The sequence below is a fragment of the Coenobita brevimanus genome, chromosome 73 (assembly GCF_032717465.1).
Source record: "Coenobita brevimanus isolate Jiangsu-jjx chromosome 73, ASM3271746v2, whole genome shotgun sequence".
NCBI classification, from domain to species: Eukaryota; Metazoa; Arthropoda; class Malacostraca; order Decapoda; family Coenobitidae; genus Coenobita; species Coenobita brevimanus.
Genome location: NC_137026.1, coordinates 11,455,830 through 11,476,892, shown reverse-complemented (window position 1 = coordinate 11,476,892; position 21,063 = coordinate 11,455,830). Strand labels below are relative to the sequence as shown.

Here is a 21,063-nt window from a genome sequence, read left to right as displayed (position 1 = left end):
TGATATGAGGTCGCCAAATTTATGTTACGGAACAGAGAAAGATAACGTACACTTTAAGTGAGAATACTAAGAGTCACTACTGTCCCGTAAAGTTCCAGGTTCAAAACAAAAGAGTTAGGTAAAATTACAAGTTAAAGTTTAATGCTCAAACTAACAACAAAACATTCAGGACTCATAAGGATAATGTAATGGCAAAAACAGGTTAAATATATGGTTAACTGCAATAGCCTCTATTAACACGAAATTAGCATGAGTAAATTTATCTAAGTCAGCCCTGATAAAATAAAAATACACAAGGTAATGCTCAGTTAATGCAAGATAAATAATTACAGATACAAAATATTATCAAAAATGACTGACATAAAACCCAACATTAATCAAAAAACCTCACTAGGCCTAAGAATTAACCTTATGCTACACAGTACAAGAAAAAATACAACAACAGTTATACTCAAATTACACACAGCTGCTAGATGTTTGGAGATTTCTTGAGCACTCACAATAATAATATCTGTACAGGGGAGAACAGAGATGTGAACAAAATGAGGAGCAGATCTAAGTGGAAATTATGAACAGACTGAGATCATAATATAGGGGCCAGGACAGATTGATACAACTTGTAAGAAGGACGCGCAAATGAAGCCACGGGGACAAAAAGCTGAAAATCCCGCTCTGAATAACAGAGAGAACGACTTACTCTACTATAACGGTAGAAGGGGGGGACTGAGGCAGAACACGCTCGTGATCAAACATGCAGCAACTGTGCATTAAAATTACACAAAGGATGATGAAATCATAGGCTATGTAACAATATATATATATATATATATATATATATATATATATATATATATATATATATATATATATATATACTGTATATATAATAGGGATGTATCGGATGTCAGAATTTCATCATCCCAGGATGCGGATGTGAATACGGATATCATGTTCCTGTATCTTGCAGATGCGGATGCGGATGCGGATGTCTGTTTCTAAAACTGCGGAAGCGGATGTAGATGCGGATACGAAACTATGACCCTCGCGGATGCGGATGCGGATGTTTTCAGGATATATTGTTGCGTAATCATTTAACTAAAGCTCTGCCCTTAGAGACAGCTGCCTATCCCTTATCCCGGCCTTGAGGACTGATTTATTCCTACTTTTAAAATATTCGTAATGAACTCAGCTACTGTAAAAAATACAGTGTTTTCAGACAGTGGTACTTTCAGCACCTTTCTTTAACTTACTGTGACACTTCCCTAGCCATAGTCTCCATAACACACACACACGCACACTCACACAGCCATACACACCAATATAAATGCGTTTTGACTCCTATTAACCCTGTTAGACACTACAAAGTACCAAGGTAGGCATATTACCCATACGACTCTTATTGACTTGGTGGAGTTAGTCACAGCACTTTGGTCTTGTGTAGACCAAAGCACTATAGAATAATTACAAAATCATCGCCCTTATGACCGCCCAGCGGGGTAAACAGTTAACACAACAAGCAAGTCGTATCATGGAAAAACACTAATGTTTTTGTTTTTAACGAAGGCATTGTATTTAGTATATCCACCACATCCGCTTTGTGTCTCGATCTCCTGTGGCTAGTTTGCATATATATATATATATATATATATATATATATATATATATATATATATATATATATATATATATATAAACAAGCCACAGGAGAAATGAAAGGAGCGACAGTGAGTACTTTCGTATATTACATCTTCTGATATATATATATATATATATATATATATATATATATATATATATATATATATATATATATATATATATATATATATACGTGTGTGTGTGTGTGTGTGTGTGTGTGTATGTGTGTATGCAGCAAAGCTTCACTATGCCAGAAATGAGTTTTCAATGTTGAAAAATACAATCTTTTTAACTTTTTAGTCTGTCTGACTCTTTCATTTCTGAGCAAGTCACAGTGTCTGGTTACAGAAATTAAGTATCATTTTACTGGTGAAGTTACCAGTATCTTACCTGATGTTATTCCCAGTCAAGGCACTCCACTTAGATTCTCTGGAGATTTCCTTCTTTGCATTATTTTCTCACATTCTCTGAGTATTTTGAGATGCACAGACGACCTGTTCTCTATCAAAACCATTATATTTCTCACAAAGGGCTACAGCACACATTAACTCCTTCCTGCACGAGCATGGATTTCAAGCGAATTCCCACAGAATGAATATTTCATGACTAACTAGAAGATACATGAATATACCCGACACTGTTCAGTCATCGGCCAACACCGAGATGCTCACAGTGTACACAGGTTTCGAACTTGCTTTGTTTAGTGTTTTCACGAGCAAGTCTAGGGACGCTCGAAACTCTAAAGAGGCATTGATTATCACAGTATAAGCACTGTGAATCTCGTCCCTTATGCAGCCTGAACGTTCAACGATGAAAGTGCTACAGTGATTGATAAGTTTATTTAATATCTTCATAACAGTGAGAGATTTTTTCCCCTCTGTAATACCGATCCTCCGTCCCTAACCCAGTAACTTAAAAGTTCAACTACATCCCTGGAAAAGCAGCTTAACCATATAACCAAAACCTTGATGATGAGTAGCCTATCTGTTAAGTCATATGACTTTCTAAAGTAAAAAGCTTCTTTCAGAATTCTCACGCATCCTTAATTCTGACTATCAGTTCAACTGCCCAGCATGATTTAAACTATCGGGATGTGTAGGCGGGGGAAGTGGGGGGGGGTCCTCAGTCTGACCAGTGGCTACCCAGGGTCTCTGGTCTCTAACTGGCTTAGTTCATGTGTTATGTGTTGTGTTTCAAGTAAAACATGAATTAAAAATGTAACTATGAGGTGGAGCAAACTGCAGCTGCAACTCACCACGTCCGTCCCCGCACACGACTCATTCCCAATTGCACACACCACGAAGCAAAGTATCCACATGCTAAAAAGTGTGGTCAACACAGTTGGCACAGTTCATGTGTCAGAACCCTTAATGTTAGGGATAATATTAATTCAGTTGTAGCAGCACTGCGAAACAATTAGTACATACTTTTAGCTTAAAAGTACCATGCTACTTGGGAAAGTGGTCTTATCTCACCGACTCTTGAATCATTTTTTTTAACTTAAAAGCCTTATCTCTTTAACGTTCGTTACTTCTTCTGAAGCATGCATATATTTAAGAATACTGTCCGCATACTCTATCCCCTCTTCCTAAAGTGACACAGCAGAATATTAAAAAGCTTAAACATATGTAACTGAAATAGTTTATTATTGCATATCGGGAGTTTACTGTTTACAATAGATTCAAAGGTAAAGAATTCAAAGGAAAAGAAAAATGAGTGCTTTAAAAATGTGTTTTATATAGTCTACAAATGTATAAAATATAGTACATGAATAGCTGAGGCTGATGATACAATAGAAAGTTAAGTAATTTGTGAGCTTTTAAAACATTCAAAGTCAGATTTTTATTAGAAATGTAAAGACCATGAATTTTGTTATCATTACCGAGGAAAAAAAATATAGTTTAATAGACTGATCCCATGTCACTCCAGCCGCCAAGTTTCATAGCATGCAGCGGAAAAATAATATCTGAGTACAGATAATTCCACACCAGTCAATTTCACACACACACACACACACACACACACACACACAATACTTACAACTCACGCGCTCTAATGAAGTTACCCACATTCACGCCCCCCCCCACTCTCTTTTTCTCAAATGAAACTATATCCAGCCAGCCAAAAGCTAATATGATATTCCCTGAGTAAAGATTTTTCTTGACGACAATACCAGCGTAAATACATCGTGCCAGACAACTTACATGTGTTTTACTTTTATTACTTCCATATCTCATTTGCCTCTTGTTCTTGTCTGACCAAGAATGTTTTTCATCAAACCGACATTTTCATGAACCACCATTTGTGTCTGTGTATGAAGTTACGTGGTTTAGTTGGCCGTGGTCAGCTCGCGTCTGTGTGTGATGTGTGTGTATACGGCTCAGGTGGCTGTGGTCAGCTCGCGTCTGTGTGTGATGTGTGTGTATACGGCTCAGGTGGCCGTGGTCAGCTCGTGTCTGTGTGTGACATGGATGTATACAGATCAGCTGGCCGTGGTCAGCTCGTGTCTGGGTGTGTGGTGTGTTTAAACTCTGCTGGCCGTGATCTGCTCGTGCCTGACGGTGAGGGGGGTTGGGGGTCCTTTGAGGGAGGCGCCGTAGTGGTGGACTCGGGTGGGGCGGGGACAGGCCCAGGGGAGGAGGAGGGGCCTGATGGGAGAGGTACGCGCTTATGTTAGTGAAGAGGAACAGGATCAGCACCAGATGTTTAAAGAGATGTGTTAGTTTTCAAGAAAGTAGGCGATCTTTTATATTACCATGCACAGTCAGATCGTGCAAACAGATTATGATACAATTAACAATAATAATCGATGATAAGGTTTACATTTTTAAAAATCATTATTGCTAAGATTTACCTTCCAGTGTCTTTCCCTTGCTGGAGTCCCGCTTAAAATTTGGTGGTTTTGGCTTTAGTGCAGGCGACCTGGCAGCCTCAGGCAGGTTCTGAAGGATGTCTATCACTTCCTGGAATCCTGACGTCACCTGATTCACGCTGCCGCGATCAAGAAGTTCCTCCTTTACACCTGCGGGGTACAATAACGTAATGTGAGAACAGAGCCATGCCTGTACTCAATGTCCTTTATAGAATTAGCTTACTTGCAGCTATTTCACATTTTATTTGCATTTTCTCTCTCTCTCTCTCTCTCTCTCTCTCTCTCTCTCTCTCTCTCTCCCCCTCTCTCTCTCACACACACACACACACACATATATATATATATATATATATATATATATATATATATATATATATATATATATATATATATATATATATTCGTTTATCTCTCTATTTAAATCTATCTATTTATTTATCTATCTATCTATCTATCTATCTATCTATATCCGTTTATCTATCTATCTAAATCTATCTATTTATCTATCTATCTAAATCTATCTATCTATAGGCTGCTTCCCCCAAAGAAAGGGGGGGGGGGTAGCCGAGAGATCATCACACTCCCAATTTACTCACTCACACACACACACACACACACACACACACATTTATTCGTATCTTAGTCCAAACGGAAGAAGGAACAGATCCTCACTGCAGCACACCACACCAGGGTCAACTGCGCAGTGCAATCAGCGACATCCACAGCAGGGCCCGACAGCAGAGCTGGTTTACTCCTGCCATATCATCATGGACCCATCCCCTTACCTTCACCTGGCCTGACTAGCTGATCACACCAAATGCGAGAGAATATCCCCTCAGGGCTGGGTCACCATTTATTCATTCACAGTTTCTCTCCAATCATTCCTATCATGCACAGCCACTCTTCTTGATCTACAGACATCCCCCTCACATCCAGCGCTCTCTTCACACTGTCTATCCATTCTATTCGTGGTCTTCCTCTCAGCCTTACATCTCTCACATCCGATCCAGTTATTTTTTTCACCAATCGCTCTTCATCCACTCTCACCACACATGCCCAAACCATCACAACACTCACTGCCCAATTCGATCTGCCATCTCCCGCATACCTCCAGTTCTCCTTCGCATTTCATCATTTCTCACTCGATCCATACGTGTCACTCCATACATACTCCTCAGACACCTCATCTCTGTTACATTCAAACTCTTCCTCTCTGCTACACCCATATTCTATGTTTCAGCCCCATATAACGCAGTCGGTACGACTCGCAGCCCACCTCTCGCCGAGGCAACACCTCCACCGCTGTTCCCGGCGGGACCAGCTCTTCACAGCAGCTGTATCAGCCGAGGGACGGCCCTGTCCTCTCCACCTAAGGCAGTGCCCCGATTAGCCCACGAGGAGGTTGAGGCTCGTTCGCCCTATACCTGGCCGACCACCCTCCCTCTGCCAATACCTTGACCGGGGTTGTGCCCTTGTGCCCACCTGGACTGGCCTCCCCTCTACGCTTCCACCTGCTGCTGTTGGAGAGCTGGGCGAGTCGTTTCGCCCTTTCCATCATGGGCAAGGGGGTTGAGGGCAGTGTCGGGACGTTGTCTATCTGAGCTCGTCGGCGCCTCCTCCATCGGCGCCGCATTGTCTATCCAGCTTTCGTCCCGCCCTGCCCTCGTTTAGACCATCGTGCAGCCTGGCCTGATCATCCACCGTCGGCCCCGCCCTGCCTCGTTTACCATCGGACAACCACCTCACCACGCATCGCCGCACCTTCCTCTGCCTTTGCCGCCCTCTGCTCGTTACCAGTTGTTTTGCCAGCCGAGCTATGCAGCCTATGCTCCCGTCTGGGAACTTTATTCCTGCCTCTACTCTGACGGGCTCTTAGTTTGCCCGTGCCCTATTAGTGCGGGGCGAATATTACAAACAAGCAGTCGGTACCACAACACCCTCATACAGCATTCTCTTTACATCCATTCTAAGCAAGCGACATCTAAACACTTTTTTTTTCATTCCTCCCAGCACCTTTCCTATTTCATTCCTTCTAAACTTCACTTCTACATCTATTCTTCCATCCACAGTGTCACGGGGGGATGAGAAATTATGAATTAATAATGTTGGATGTTACTTGAAAACAGAGACAAGGAATTAACTTGTGAAAATCAACCAGTAAGTTTTACTTTATGCCGGCTTACTTCGCCGATTCTCTAAGGACGAGAGTTTATGAAGTTGCTCAACAGTACACAGCAGAGACTAATTACTCACGAATGCTGTTTGTAGTGGTGTTAGCCTCTCGAGAAAGTGACTCCACCCCTGACAATCAATAACTAATGCTAATAATAATAATAATAATAATAATAAACAGGTTCTTGCCGGTGCTTAAGTCCTGGCTGACACAACGGATTTAAGTTTGATACAAAAGAACTGGCCTAAATACCAGTTATGAATAATGTAAAGAGTTTGTGCAAACTAGGAGCGGCAAATAAAATAAGCTTAATGTGGAGAAATAAGTCACGTGTCTAATTACATTAAGCTCAGAGAAAAGAACTGTAAATCTATTGATTACAGTAAAATAAATTTACGTTATATGAATCTTAAAATAAATTCAAAATAACAAGGAGAATACACTCACTCGCTCATTCAAAAGCTAATCAAACTTAAGCCTAGAAAAAAGAACAGAAATACTGGTTAGCGAAGGGGAGCCGAAACGAAAATCTGGGCGCCTGTGATGAACATCAAAACGCTGTTATTCGCTGTAATCCCGCTTCGCCAATTCACCGTCTAGGTGGAGATTCAGGAACTCGCTGTACGATGGAGGCACTACTCTACGTTGGGCACAAACAGTCCTATCCTCTAGGCGACTCAAAGCTGACTAAATTCAAAAGGGAAAAGAGGTAGGGGCTGGCCGTGTTTGCCGGAAGTAGAGCGTGGCCTAACTTCAACGGTCAACGGAAAGAAGGTGAACGATATAGGCTCACAATAAATCACTCAGTGAAAGCACTAATGTCGTGGATAAGAATGATCACTTGTGAAACAGTGACAAATGTTCTGAAAACCATCCCGATCGAAGTGAATACGAGGACGGTTGAACTGAGTGATGCCCAGTGGGAATTCCACTAGAAAGTTTGTGGTTTTCTCATTAAATTACAATGTCACTAATTTATATAAATACGCTAGCTCGAATTCGTGACACAAAGCAACATGTGACCCTAAATACTTAAAACACTCTACTTCCTCAAGCAACTCACCATTCAAAACTACGTTCATCCTCCCACCGTCTACCAACCTCGTACACTACATCACTTTACTCTTATTCTCCTTTACTCTTAATTTCATCCATTCACACACCTATCCACTTCTCTACCAACTGACTGAATCTCTCCTCTGAATCAGCCACCAGTGCAGTATCGTCCGCAAACAGCAGCTGAATCAGATTCCACTCTCTACCATCACCAATCACCAGAGTCAAACCTCCACCTATCACTCTCGCATTCACCTCCCTTATAACACCATCCATATAAATATTAAACAACCATGACAACATCACACAACCCTGTCGCAGCCCCACTCTCACGGGAAACCTATCACTTACAGTATTTCCCATTCTTACACACGCTGTACTATTTACATAAAAACTGTTCACTCCTTTTAACAACCTGCCATCAAGTCCATACAATCTCAAAACAGTTCACAAAGCCTCCCTACCAATTCTATCATTCGCTTTCTCTAAATCCATGGCCGCCAAAAAACACATCCTTACCTTTCGCTAAATACTTTTCACACACCTGTCTCACAGCAAACACCTGATCCGTGCATCCCCTCCCTCCGCTAAAGCCACACTGCTCATCACCAATCACTCTTTCTATACCCTCTCTAACTCTCTTAATTAATACTCCATCATACACTGTATATATATATATATATATATCCACTCATTATCCAATCCTACTTTGCCCCATGAGGAGCGTAGGAGCCAGGGGCTAGGCAGTTAGTCCTGACATTTAAGATGAGTGACCAACCTCACTCATCCCTGAGTGGCATTACGTGAGCAATAAACCCCAACCATCCCTTGGATATAAACTATACATATATTTATATATATATATCTATATATATATATATATATATATATATATATATATATATATATATATATATATATATATATATATATACAGATAGATAGATAGATACATAGATAGATAGATAGATAGATACAGATAGATAGATAGATAGACATAGATATAGATAGATGGATAGATAGACAGAGAGATAGACAGATATTACACATATACATATATATACAATATATCCTTCCACTCAACTCTTCCTTCGTAAGTCTAACCCCCAGGCTTAGTATTCAAGGGCACGCCATTGTCATTTCTGTACGTCCGAGCCTAAGAATTTTCTTTTCCTTTACTGCCCAGGTCTCACTACCATACAACATTACATTCCTAACACAAGATGCATCCCTTGCCACAGATGGAGAGCTCTCTCAATGTCAGGAGAGGCAACAATTCCCTGAATATCCTTCAACCACTCCTTACTCTAGCCACAGAGCTAGCTCCAGTCCCACCTCCAGCACATAACATGTCTCCAAGTAACAAAACTTATTCACCAGCAAGATTAAACCTTTCACACCTGACAATCTCCACATGTTCTCCCCGACACACCGCACATATTAAATGAGGATTGTCTCGCAGTCCACCTGTAATACCACTACACCTCTTATGCACCCACTTATCGCAAATGCTGTACAAGATGGAATTGCTTCCCACACCCTTGTGGCAAACCGCACATGGCTACTCTCCTTGTTTGACAGAACGGCCACCAGTCCTACATACCATCACTTTTGTTTCATCCGCACTTACCATGAAACCCTTGTGCCTCATACCATCTCTCCACTTGCTAAATCTTTCTGCTGTCTCCCTTTCATTCTCTGGAGTCAGTACCAACTCATTGGCATATAGCATCTCCCACATGAGTCCATTTCATAAGTCACGTGAGAGGGCTTCAAGCATCATGATAAAAACAATAAGGGGCTGAAGACTGACCCCTGATGCACACCAACCTTCACGGAAAACTCATCACTCAAATCTCCATTCATTCTTACCTGGGTGCAAGCACACACATATACAGCCATAACCACCCTAACCAGCCACTCCTCCATCCCAGTTTTCAGACTGTCCACTTCACCACTCTCTTAGGACTCTGTCAAAGGCCATCACCAAGTCAACAAAAACAAGGTACAGGTCCCTTTCGCTTTCTACATATTTTTCCTGAAGCTGTCAGACAATGCATATGGCATCAGTGGTCTCTTTGTCTGACATAAACCCAAACTGCATCTCATCAATATTTACTCATTCTTTTATCATACTCTCTAGAACTCTATCCACTGCCTTCATTATCTGGTCCAAAAGTTTTATGCCTCTATAACTTCCTCTTTCCAGAGCATCATCCTTCCTGCTGTACACATTTACACTCGCACTCTACTGCCAGTCGTCTGGGACAACAGTCATAAATAATCGTACTAATCAAATCACTAACCCCACGCCTATATCTCCTGAGGCCTTCTGCATTTGATCAGTCAACCCAAACACACATATCACCTTCCCCATCTGCCACCTTCCCCACTTGCATCCTGCCTATTGCGCGGTTCACAGCAGAAGTATCAATCAAAGGCCAAGGGCAACACACCGGATCCCTTCGCTCCGAACCTTCCCTGTTCCAGCCGAACTCCTCATTCAGCAACCCGTTATAATGCTCTTTCCAGGCATCTTTAATAGCCTCACTGTTCACCACTACCTTTCCTTCATCACTCTTCACACGCTACTAATTTATGATAACCCTGTTTTCCTTCTTCATCTGATTATACAAGTATATATATATATATATATATATATATATATATGTGTGTGTGTGTGTGTGTGTGTGTGTGTGTGTGTGTGTAATGCTAGGTGCAAAAGGCCCGACTCCTCGGTCCTAGAACACCTAACGTGTAGCGGGGTCCTCTTTCGAGACCGGGGCTTAGTGCAATAAAGAGAGGCAGGACACAAAAACTCCAGACAATACCCTTTACACGTATATTACCAATGTCAGACACACGACAAAAACAGCAGATAATACAACACAGTATATGGCAAAGAAATAAAAACCTTAACTAGGATATTAGTATCTCGCAGGATACTGGCTTAACTGATATGGAGGCCAACACAGTAATTCTAGTGCACAGGTGTACAGTGAATCAGGAGCGCGTGGGAGCAAGGGAAGTGTCTCACAGAGGGGGGCGGGACGAGGGGAATGACTCGCGGCGGGCCAGAATAGAGTTATAGAAATATTGGGAGAGAATAAATATTATTAATCCAAACCTAGTATTTTCTAGTAGCAAAGGGGGTTTGACAATTGATTCTATTTCTCGTTTACGTTCATGGCAACTGTTAGAAGGGGAATTGTAAAGAGAGAGAATGACACTGGGCTTTCACTGTGTTTACGGTAATATAGGCGGGAGAGTATTATTAACACTTCCTCTACTATTTTCTTATGACAAGGGACTTTGGGGTATTTTACTACAGAGGATTTCTCGGAGGGATGGTCTTACTGATTTTCCACAAAGGCGTCACTCGTGAGTCTGATTTACTAGCACTTAGTTTCTACACTCGTCGTTACTCGTCCGCCCGTGATTTCACTCACCCCGATATTCAACATACATAAAGTTATCATCCGGTACACTAGTTCTGGGGCAACGTCACACTTAACATAAGGCTATCCACTAGTTCTGGGGCAGCACCACACTTAACTTAGTTTATTCACACAGTGGGGGTGGCGGGGAGACACGCCGGCGAAAACTCTGCCGGGATAGGGGCACCGCCAAGGGAGGGCGTGCCGAGAGGGCACGGGACAACCTGCAGGGGCGTCTTCTCGCGTCCAGGGCTGCAGGTGGCGAAGGGGCCCGCAGTCTCCGGGCTGGGTTCAGGGGTGTGGCCCTCGGGACTGGGGCCAAAAAGGTTCAGAAATCTCTGGCTCAGATCTCGGCCGGAGATGGAGGTCTTACGCCACCTCATGGGCGTAGAGAGATCACGCTCGGGCGTTCTGAGGAGGGACTGGAGTGACTGAGGGCTGCGGTCCCCAGAGTCGAGGGGCGCCGTCAGGGAGGGGCTGCAGCACCGACCTGAACTAGGGTGCGTCAGGTAGGTCTTCTCCAGGGCCAGGCGTAGGGAGTGGAGGCCAGGGGAAGCCGTAGGGCCTCGCTGGGGTTCTCTAACACTAGGGGTCCTGGCTCTTGCCTCACGCTGGGGCGATGACACTAGCGACACCTCCTTTTGGCCGTGGGGCCCGGCAATTGGCCGTGGCTGCCCAAGGGCGCGGCTATGAGGCGCCAAGGCCCGGCAATTGGCCGTGGCCTGAGTAGGGGAGTCAGCACACCTCTGGACACCTTCGGAACGGCAATCGGCCGTCTGACGTAGGCGGGAGTGGCAGTAGGCCGTCTCCTTCTGCCGAAGGGAGGAGCGGCAATAGACCGACTCAGGGGCAGCACCTACGGAGAGGCAATCGGCCGTCTGGCAAAGGCGGGAGCGGCAGTAGGCCATCTCCTTCTGCCGGAGGGAGGAGCTGCAATAGGCCATCTCGGGAGGGTCACCTTCGGAGTGGCAATCGGCCGTCTGGCGAAGGGAGGAGCGGCAATCGGCTGTCTCAGGGAAAACACCTTTGGAGCGGCAATCGGCCATCTGGCGAAGGGAGGAGCGGCAATCGCCCGTCTCCTGAGGGGCGCTGTCTGGAGCTATCTGAGCAGCTCCACCCCTAGTTGATCTGGCAGTTCCACTCCCAGAAGGTAGTGTCCTTTTCCTGTCAGGGTGACGGTGCGGCGGCTGGGTGTTATAGGGGCACAATGCATCCTGTGGTTCGGCTGCGGCTACTCCGTGGAGTCCGGGTGGGGGTGTCTGTATGTTTCAGGGGGCATTATGCTGTACACCCCGCGTCTTGTTTTCGGGGGCACTATGCTGTACGTTACACATTTTAATATATATATATATATTTATCCCATTGGATCCCAAGGGTGCTGAGAGCGGCATGGCACTGGGTGGGTACTAAGCGTACCGCCCTCTGCCTATCGGCTCATAGTTGCGAAGCTCATAGGTCCCTACCCGGGGGTTCCTTACTTTATAAAGACTTGAAGAATCCCAGTTCTGTCCAATATTCCGGACACTGGGCTCCAATGGGTTATATATATATATATATATATATATATATATATATATATATATATATATATATATATATATATATATATATATATATATATATATATATATATATATATATATATATATATATATATATATATATATATATATATATATATATATATATATATATATATATATATATATATATATATATATATATATATATATATATATATATATATATATATATATATATATAATCATTATGACTGCTTTTTGCATATATATATATATATATATATATATATATATATATATATATATATATATATATATATATATATATATATATATATATATATATATATATATATATATATATAATCATTATGACCTGCTTTTGCCTTAAATAAATCCATTGTTATAATCTTACATGTTTAATGAAAGTCTTAAGCGTTTAAAAAATATTATTATAGCAAAGATACTAACCAGACTGTGCAGAGGACAGGGAGTCAGCATTGGACCCGTCCCCCTCATATGCATATGCCCTGAGGTCGTCCTTGGCTTGTAAGGGATCTGGCCACGTTTTTTTTCTCTTCACGTCAGTAACACCCGGAGCCGCTATGATACTGGCCACCTGGGTCACTTTTTCACTCAGTCCAATCTGCATATTTTTCCCTGACAACAATAAGAGTAGTAGGGTTAGTGGTTTATCGTAGGTATAAATCTAATGATCAAAATGTGGAGATGGTTTTGAAGATTACGCTACATAACAAGCTCGAGTTAAATGGACCCGTACTAGATCTGTACCTTGCTCCTGGCTGGAACTGGCTTGAGGAAGTTTAAGTCTGTCTAGTAAGGCATGGTTGTGCTCATCTCCCTGTAGTATGATGCCGCCCTCCTGACCCGCCCCCTCCTGCATCTCCCTGGAATCGTTTCTATGTCCTCTGGTAAACCGCTGCTGTCGGAGCCTCAGCGAAATCACCACACCTGCCACCACTGGCGATAATGTATACAAAATTCATGTCACAGGACAGACTGTGATGATGTCACTGCTTACAGTGTTATGAACCAAAGATGTGAGACAGAGGTAAAACACTCAACAGGGTTCAATGAAAATGTAACAAAGATCCTTTTAATATATTCATACCTCAGTGAAATTTTTTGTAGACATTTTGCACAATTTAACTGAATTTTGCCATATTAGTGTTCATCTTTTTTTTTTTTTTAATCCCTCATTCCCATAATCTATGGTACCTCTATGCTTCCATCAATATTTCATTACTGAAAGTGTTTCTGGCTCTGAAAAAGATGCTGGACTCGAATGTCCAATATACCTTACCGGTAGTGCAAGCAGCTGTACGACTGGATTTGTAGGAAAGTGTCTGTGACAAATATTCACTATGATGTAAATAAATAACTTTTTTCTGCTCTCCTAGTTAAGATGTTGCAGTTTTTTTCTAATGCACTGTATTCACATTGGCTATCTGTAAGGTTTACCAAGATAAACTTAAAATACCCGGTAATTCTTCTTACTGCTAGTCAAAATATATCAGTTATGAAGCATGTATAGCTTGCTAAACCGTACGGTATCTTACCAAGCATAAGAACTGATAACGTGATTGCAGCAATGGCCAGTGGTGCAGTGAGTGGGTGTGGTGCAGTTGTGATGTGTGTCCACTGGCAGTGATCCCCCGTGTGGGTGGGGCTGCACACACACTGGTAGCCGGGCTGCAGGTTGTTGCAGGTCCCGCCGTGCAGACATGGCTGCCACAGGCACTCGTTCACGTCACGGCAACTGTTGCCCACCACATGACGTCCAGGACCACAGCTGCACCAGGGGAGCAAAATAACACTAGGTCATTCATGGACGTACCTAATTCCCCTTGAAATAAAGCGTATCATACTGTCTGATAATAATATAGCAATCAAACTGGATTAATGAGAGAGAAGAAAAATCCCACAATACCGTTGTCTATACAGCAGTAATGAACTAAGACTGTCTATAAGACGGCAAATTATACTAGAGAAAAAGCATGAAACAAATGAAATCAATCTGTAAAGTACCTGCAGGTGGCAATGCCCCAGGTGGAGATGCATGTGAGAGGTGGGTGGCAGGTGGTGTTAAGACAGGCATCGGGGGCAGAGCAGCCAGACTCCAGACCCTGCCAGCTGGTCACCTGGCCCCACCTGCTACTGTTCATGATGGGGGGCAGCGGCATCGCGTGCCCACAAACACGCACGTCATCAACACAAAATATTGAACCTAGTGAGAATTACATACAGTATCATAATGTAGGAGCCATTATATTATGGCGATATATTATCAATATACTCATACAAAATTCAGTGAGTGGAAGTTTTAATTATTCTACTCAGCTGAAGAAATATTAATGATTCTTTGCTTCTGTCACTTGGTAGGTTCATCAGTGATTGCCTTAGTGAAGAATGTTATTAACCCCTTCATCAAGGTGGGTCTCTCCTAGGCTGAAAAGCAAAAATCCTCAACCTAATTCGGATTAGGTTAAAAAATACATTTTGACTCAGGTAAATATTATCATTCAGCTGAAGGAAATCTTTACTTTCCAAAGCCATGCATAAAACATTATCTGACTGGTGAGGTTAACGAAGTGCTTGTTTAAAAAAAACTTGTAGATTTTTTTTTATAAACAAATTATAGTTCACTGGTAGCTTTCATTATTTGTGCAAATAAACTTTCAATATATGTACATTTATCTATCTGTCTATATTTAAAGATATACAGATACAGGTTGAGACAGTAAGATATACAGATAAAAGATAGATTAGATTAAAAAATTTTCACGTTCGAAGGAATCAATGGTAAGTGTGGTAATTTAATGTAGCTAATATCAATGTAGACCTAGCAGCAATACAGTCTGCATACTGTTGGAATGCACTCACCTCGTGACTGCCTGATGCAGTATATCATAAATGGGAAGTGGTGATGAAAAAAGTGATGTGACTACCTGCAGACTATCATGTTTTTTCCTGTCTTCTTCACTTGAAACTTCACATAATTCCTTCCTTTTTGCAGCTAACCATCTGGACTCTTGATCCAATTCAAAACTGGTATTGCGATTCAGTTATTCAAATAAAATGACTCTCCTACTTTTGTACACCATAATAACCTGGCGCTATGGTTGGGGAGTGGGAACTCACTGTTTGAATTCACCACGATCCACCATCACTCTAAATTCCTCGGGCTAGGCAGAAATAACTTAAGGGTAATATTCAACTACTGCTCCCTGATACTCTGAAGGAGAGTGAAACTAAAATCACAGGAGCAGTTCCTTAATCCCTTCAGCCTCAGCACGTAATATTCATGACATTCTTGCTACTGTCACACGAATTTAACAAGCTAAAGAGAGTCTTTACAACATGGAGAGGCTACATAATCCTACAGTGACTCTTGGAATTTGAAAGGTCTCCCCTGAGCTGAACAGAATCAACTTGAGGTAGGAAGAAAGAATAAACAAGTCGTCATTAAAGTGAAATAGTTAAATTCAAAACTGTCTAAGCACAGCCCTTCATACCTAACACTGTTTCACAATGGAACCCACTTTGGAGCCACTTTTAGTCCACGACAATCCGTACCACTGTGCCTTCACCCATACTGTGGTCTTTCCTTTCACCTGCTCATCAACTCCCCAAATACTGTTCCCTTCTTCCTAGCCTTTGTTCCTGACTTTAATCTGTTGTTAAGTCAACAACCAAATACTTAAGCACTTCTCCGGCTCCAAATATTCCATATTCAGTTTACTTTCATATCGCTGTGCTGCCTCAATACAACATTTCACCACCTTGCCATTTTGTCACACTTAATCTCAGTTTCCTCCTCATATGAACTCTTTGAAAAGCAGTTACTAACTGCTAAACTTTACTTTGAGTGTGTATTCAATTTTGTATCATCTGCACACTTCCAAGTCTCTCTGCAACCCCTGAACTTTCCTCTCCTCTCACCTCAAAACTTTTATATCTATCCTCCTCATCATTTCAGTAACAAACAAAATGAACAGCCAGGGAGACATCACACACATCCGATGCACCCTATTTTATCCCAAGACCTCCACGCGTCTCTTTTTTCATTTACATGAATGCCCTGTTCCTTTAGTGAAAACTCTTCAATGCTTTTAGGTATTTCCTGCCTACCCCTAACGTGTGAAACACTTGCTGTAAACCATCGCTATCATGTTTGTCAAACACCTTCCCAGGTTCACTGGAGTGACAAACTGATTCCACCCCCTTTTTTAAATATCTTTCATGCGTTTCTCAAGGCAAGCTGATCCATACACTGGTTGCCACACTTAAAAACTCCCTGTTCCCTCCTAATATGGCACTGAGTATGATGCACTGAACTTCCCATCACCTATCTTCCACACACCTTAATTGGTATGCTCAACAGCGACTGACTGATTCCACCCTTTTTTATATATCTTCCTAATACTTGAGCATTCTTTTTTTGTTTCACATGCTTTTATACACTGGTACAATACATTCACTCTGCCTGTCTTCGGGTATCGTACTTCAGTCGTTGCATATAACCTATTTAAAGGTCTAATCAACCACTTTGCAACATTAACCCCTCTCCCCTCCCAACTCTTTGTAGACACTCGTCACTGTGCTGCATTACCACACATATTCTGTAATGCTTCTCTACATCTTGCTTTTCTACCCTATTACACCCACTGATCTCCTCCCCATTTTATTCTGCACAAGCAAGTTTTCCATCCATGCTATGTGGAAATTTACATTCAAAATCTTTAAATGCTCACACCATCCCTTCTTCTCAAAAAGAGTCTATTGCTGCTTTTCCATTTGTCTCCCTTACTGCTCTACTCATTATATCATTCCCCTTCTTTCCAAAACAAATACATGTGGCAGGTTGCAAGCACATATATAGTCTTACGAGTTTTACATTTCATCCCATTGGCTTTTTTTTTCTCTTGCTTACTTTTCAAGGTGAAGCAAGTAGATGAGAAGGTGCACGTGCCACACAGTTTTTTTTTTTCTTTTATTCTACTCGCCTTCAGCAAGGCAATATAGTTTTTATTAGCGTGTGTCTGTGTGTATGTGCATCTGCTGCAAAAGTATCTCGAAAAATTGTGGACGAATTTTCACCAAACATTCAGGAAACTGCAACTAGGCGGAGGTCCAGAAGTCCATTACTTCTTGTGAGGATTTGATCAAAGACGATCGAATGACAGCAATCATATAATCTTTTCACTTTTTGACTGAATTCCGTACCGTTTTGTGAAATTTCTTCACATTTAACATGTAGGTAGTCTGTATTTTAGCAAACAACATATTTTGGTGGATGATTAACATTCGACCCCCGAAAGCTTTTGTCTCGCTTTTAAAGGTAGTGTTATTGAAATTAAAAAAAAAAAAAAAAAAAAAACATTGGTACTTTCCACTATGGATGTATTGTGGATATAATCATGTTTTCAGTGGCAGTCAAGACTCGATGTACAGAATGACGCTGGACATGGCTTTTCCAATTTCTTTCGCAACACAGGAACATGAAATTCCTACGATTGTGGATTCTTGAATAAAGAATTTCTTTGAACGGAGTGATGTGTAATATTTTCTGGTTAGTAAATGATCTATTATGGAAATATGAAAATGATGTAACCACTCTCACAAAGTGTCACCTTAGAGTGAACTAAAATGGAGAAAATATTACATGATATAATACTACTGCCCTTCGATGTATCACAATTTCAGAGTTATTCACTAAAAACATATTCAAAGGAAACAGTTCTTACTGTCCTCATCTTCATCAGTTTTGCCAACAAAGTCTGTTCCCAACAGCTCAGAACTCCCCTTTCCCAGCATCACACCATCATCAGTGTCCACATGCAGGGCCAGCGGGGGGTGACGGGGTGGGCCTCCCAAGTGCGCCTCCTCCCCTGGGGCAGCCAGTACAGCGAGTGACTCATTGCGGTGCCATCCATCCCCATCGTCGACGGCCACCACCAAACTGTGGCCATGACGTTCACCTTTGACCGTGTGCCACTCTCCATCACCCAGTGGCTGACCCTCAACACAGGCAGTGACTTCTGTCCACCCTGTTCCCGACACCCGCAAACATGCCACTCCCTCCTGCAGCTGGGGAGAGCCGTGAATGATATGATGAATACTAAAAGCATAAAGTATCTAACTGAATAGCATGGCAACAACTGTGCACCTAAGCAAAATTTACATCAGCAAAACGACTTACATAAAGTGTAAAAGCAGCATCTTTCTGGTGTGCAGCCAGGCTGAGCAAAATTATATTCTTTGGTCCTCTAGTCCTTAAACGCATCTGCACAATCACCACCTGCGGAGCTGGCGTGAAGGTCAGTGCCAGCTTGATGTAGGAAGAGTAATTGAAAGTTGCGGGGAGGGTGGGTGTGTCACATCCTGACCCAGTCCACCCTGGGTCACACTCACACTGCGGCTGGTTTAGGCCACCCACACACTGTCCGCGGTGTCCACAGCCACCCTCACATGCCTTTTCCTGGGGTTGGCAACCTCTCAAGCCACCCCTACTGTAGGCTGGTTCACCCAGATCCACCAGCTGCAACAAAGCTGAGAGACAGTAATGGTTGCTGTGCCTGGGACATGGTAAAGCTGACACACGTATACTAACCAATGCCTCACCTGACCATTGATGCGCAAATGTGATATGCATCCAGCAAGTAGCCTTGATGTCGGCGCCTCCCTCCACCCATGGTCGGCAGAACTGGGTGGTGTATGAGCCAAGCCACCCACTTGCAACAGCCATGGTGCCAGGCCTTTTGGACTACTCCAGGATGCCCTTGCTGCACAATGGCCATCATCCACGGAAGTGTTATGGTGCCCACGGCCACATAGGTCCACCACCATTGCCACACCCTGTATATAATCATTATTATCTTCCTAACCTACCTCACATGATATTAATCATCGCTCACATTCACCATTTGAGCATTAGGTACTTCCCTTATAATTAGAATATGGTCATCCTATTGCAATCTGCAAACCCTGGGGCTCTTGATTTCATAATTTCATTCACAAAAAACATACTATCATATATACAGGGTGTAAAGCGACGTATGACAAAAACTTACACCAATGATCTATCATGTAATTCTGAGTATATTTTGTTCTATAAACATATGCTCTCCGCGACCCCAGTTCAGTACCCAGCATTCAGCTGTTGTGTGTAAAAGCTCGTCTCTTGCATGTGCCACTGGGTGAGAGCTTCGCAGGGCGACGGGAGACGAGTATTATTAGCTTATACTGTACTATAAATAAAAATCCCATATCCTATCAGTACACACGAGTTTTAAGAAGAAACTTTACGTAGTCTATTGATTCTTTAACATCAAGTCATGCATTCATGCAGTTCTTTTGCACATATCGACTGTAATTAAGGATTAAATACAAATTTCATGGTTTGCAAGGGAGTAAGGAGGGAGGGAGGAGAGGCTGGTGTGTTTTTGCCAGTTATGTAATATTTGGTTTGTAGGATGTTGCTACCAGCATTATCATAACACCCACTGCTCATTCAGTGAAAAAACGTTATTCTAAAGGAAGATTAGCCTCACTTTAAGTCAGGAAGAATTCTATTAATCACAAATTTTCTTCTGCAAGTAAACGTGGCGCCATTGGGTATCTCCACCTGTGTTCCTCTCTGCAGCACTATCATCGCAGAATCCGTAAAAAAATACATGATATCTGCATATTCTTCAATGCTGTACGTACGTGGCATGCTGTTTCATGAACATGTGAAGCTGAGCCCGGTGAACAATAGAACGCGAACAGTATTTAAAATGTGTACCTCCTCTGCAAATGTTCCCGTTCAAAGGACAGTAGACGCAGGGTTGCCAAGTCCTTATCATCAGTCTCGCTAGTTTAGTCATGAAAACTTGCTAGAATGTCGCTAGATAATAAACACTGCAAAACATCGCTAGAAAATACGATAAAATCTCTAGAATATCACCTAATAATGGCAAAAATATCCAGAATGTAGCTAGATATCATGTTGCCAGATGTTAGTGCCGCCAGTAGAAGCAATAAAATAGGTCTAGTAACATGGTCGTTACACTGGTAATCCTGTGTCACTGTTCTCACGTCAACAAATGGAAAAAATAGTGCCACGTTTACTTGCAGCAGAAAAATTGTAACGAATAATAATATCACTCCTGACTTAAAGTGGTGCTAGTCACCTAGTAGGGTAACATTCTTTCACTGAATGAGCTGTGGGTGTTATGATAATGCTGGTAGCAGGATCCTACAAACCAAATATTACAAAACTGGCAACAACACACCAGCCTCTCCTCCCTCCCTCCTTACTCCCTTGCAAGCCATAAAATTTGAATTTAATCCTTAATTACA

The 21,063-nt window shown here is 42.2% G+C and overlaps 1 protein-coding gene across 1 annotated transcript in view; it reads right to left on the bottom strand.

The window, feature by feature from the left end:
- Positions 1-4,134: 4,134 nt before the first annotated feature.
- LOC145407476 (putative neural-cadherin 2) overlaps positions 4,135-21,063 on the bottom strand; it is a 143,045-nt gene continuing 126,116 nt past the window's right edge. Inside the window, exons 20-28 of the mRNA XM_080278405.1 lie at positions 19,345-19,578; positions 18,923-19,261; positions 18,468-18,810; positions 14,749-14,947; positions 14,280-14,512; positions 13,492-13,680; positions 13,171-13,359; positions 4,493-4,660; positions 4,135-4,286 (exon numbers count right to left, since the gene is read on the bottom strand). Of these exons, the coding sequence (XP_080134531.1) occupies positions 4,135-4,286; positions 4,493-4,660; positions 13,171-13,359; positions 13,492-13,680; positions 14,280-14,512; positions 14,749-14,947; positions 18,468-18,810; positions 18,923-19,261; positions 19,345-19,578 (2,046 nt within the window). The remainder of the gene's footprint in view (positions 4,287-4,492; positions 4,661-13,170; positions 13,360-13,491; positions 13,681-14,279; positions 14,513-14,748; positions 14,948-18,467; positions 18,811-18,922; positions 19,262-19,344; positions 19,579-21,063) is intronic.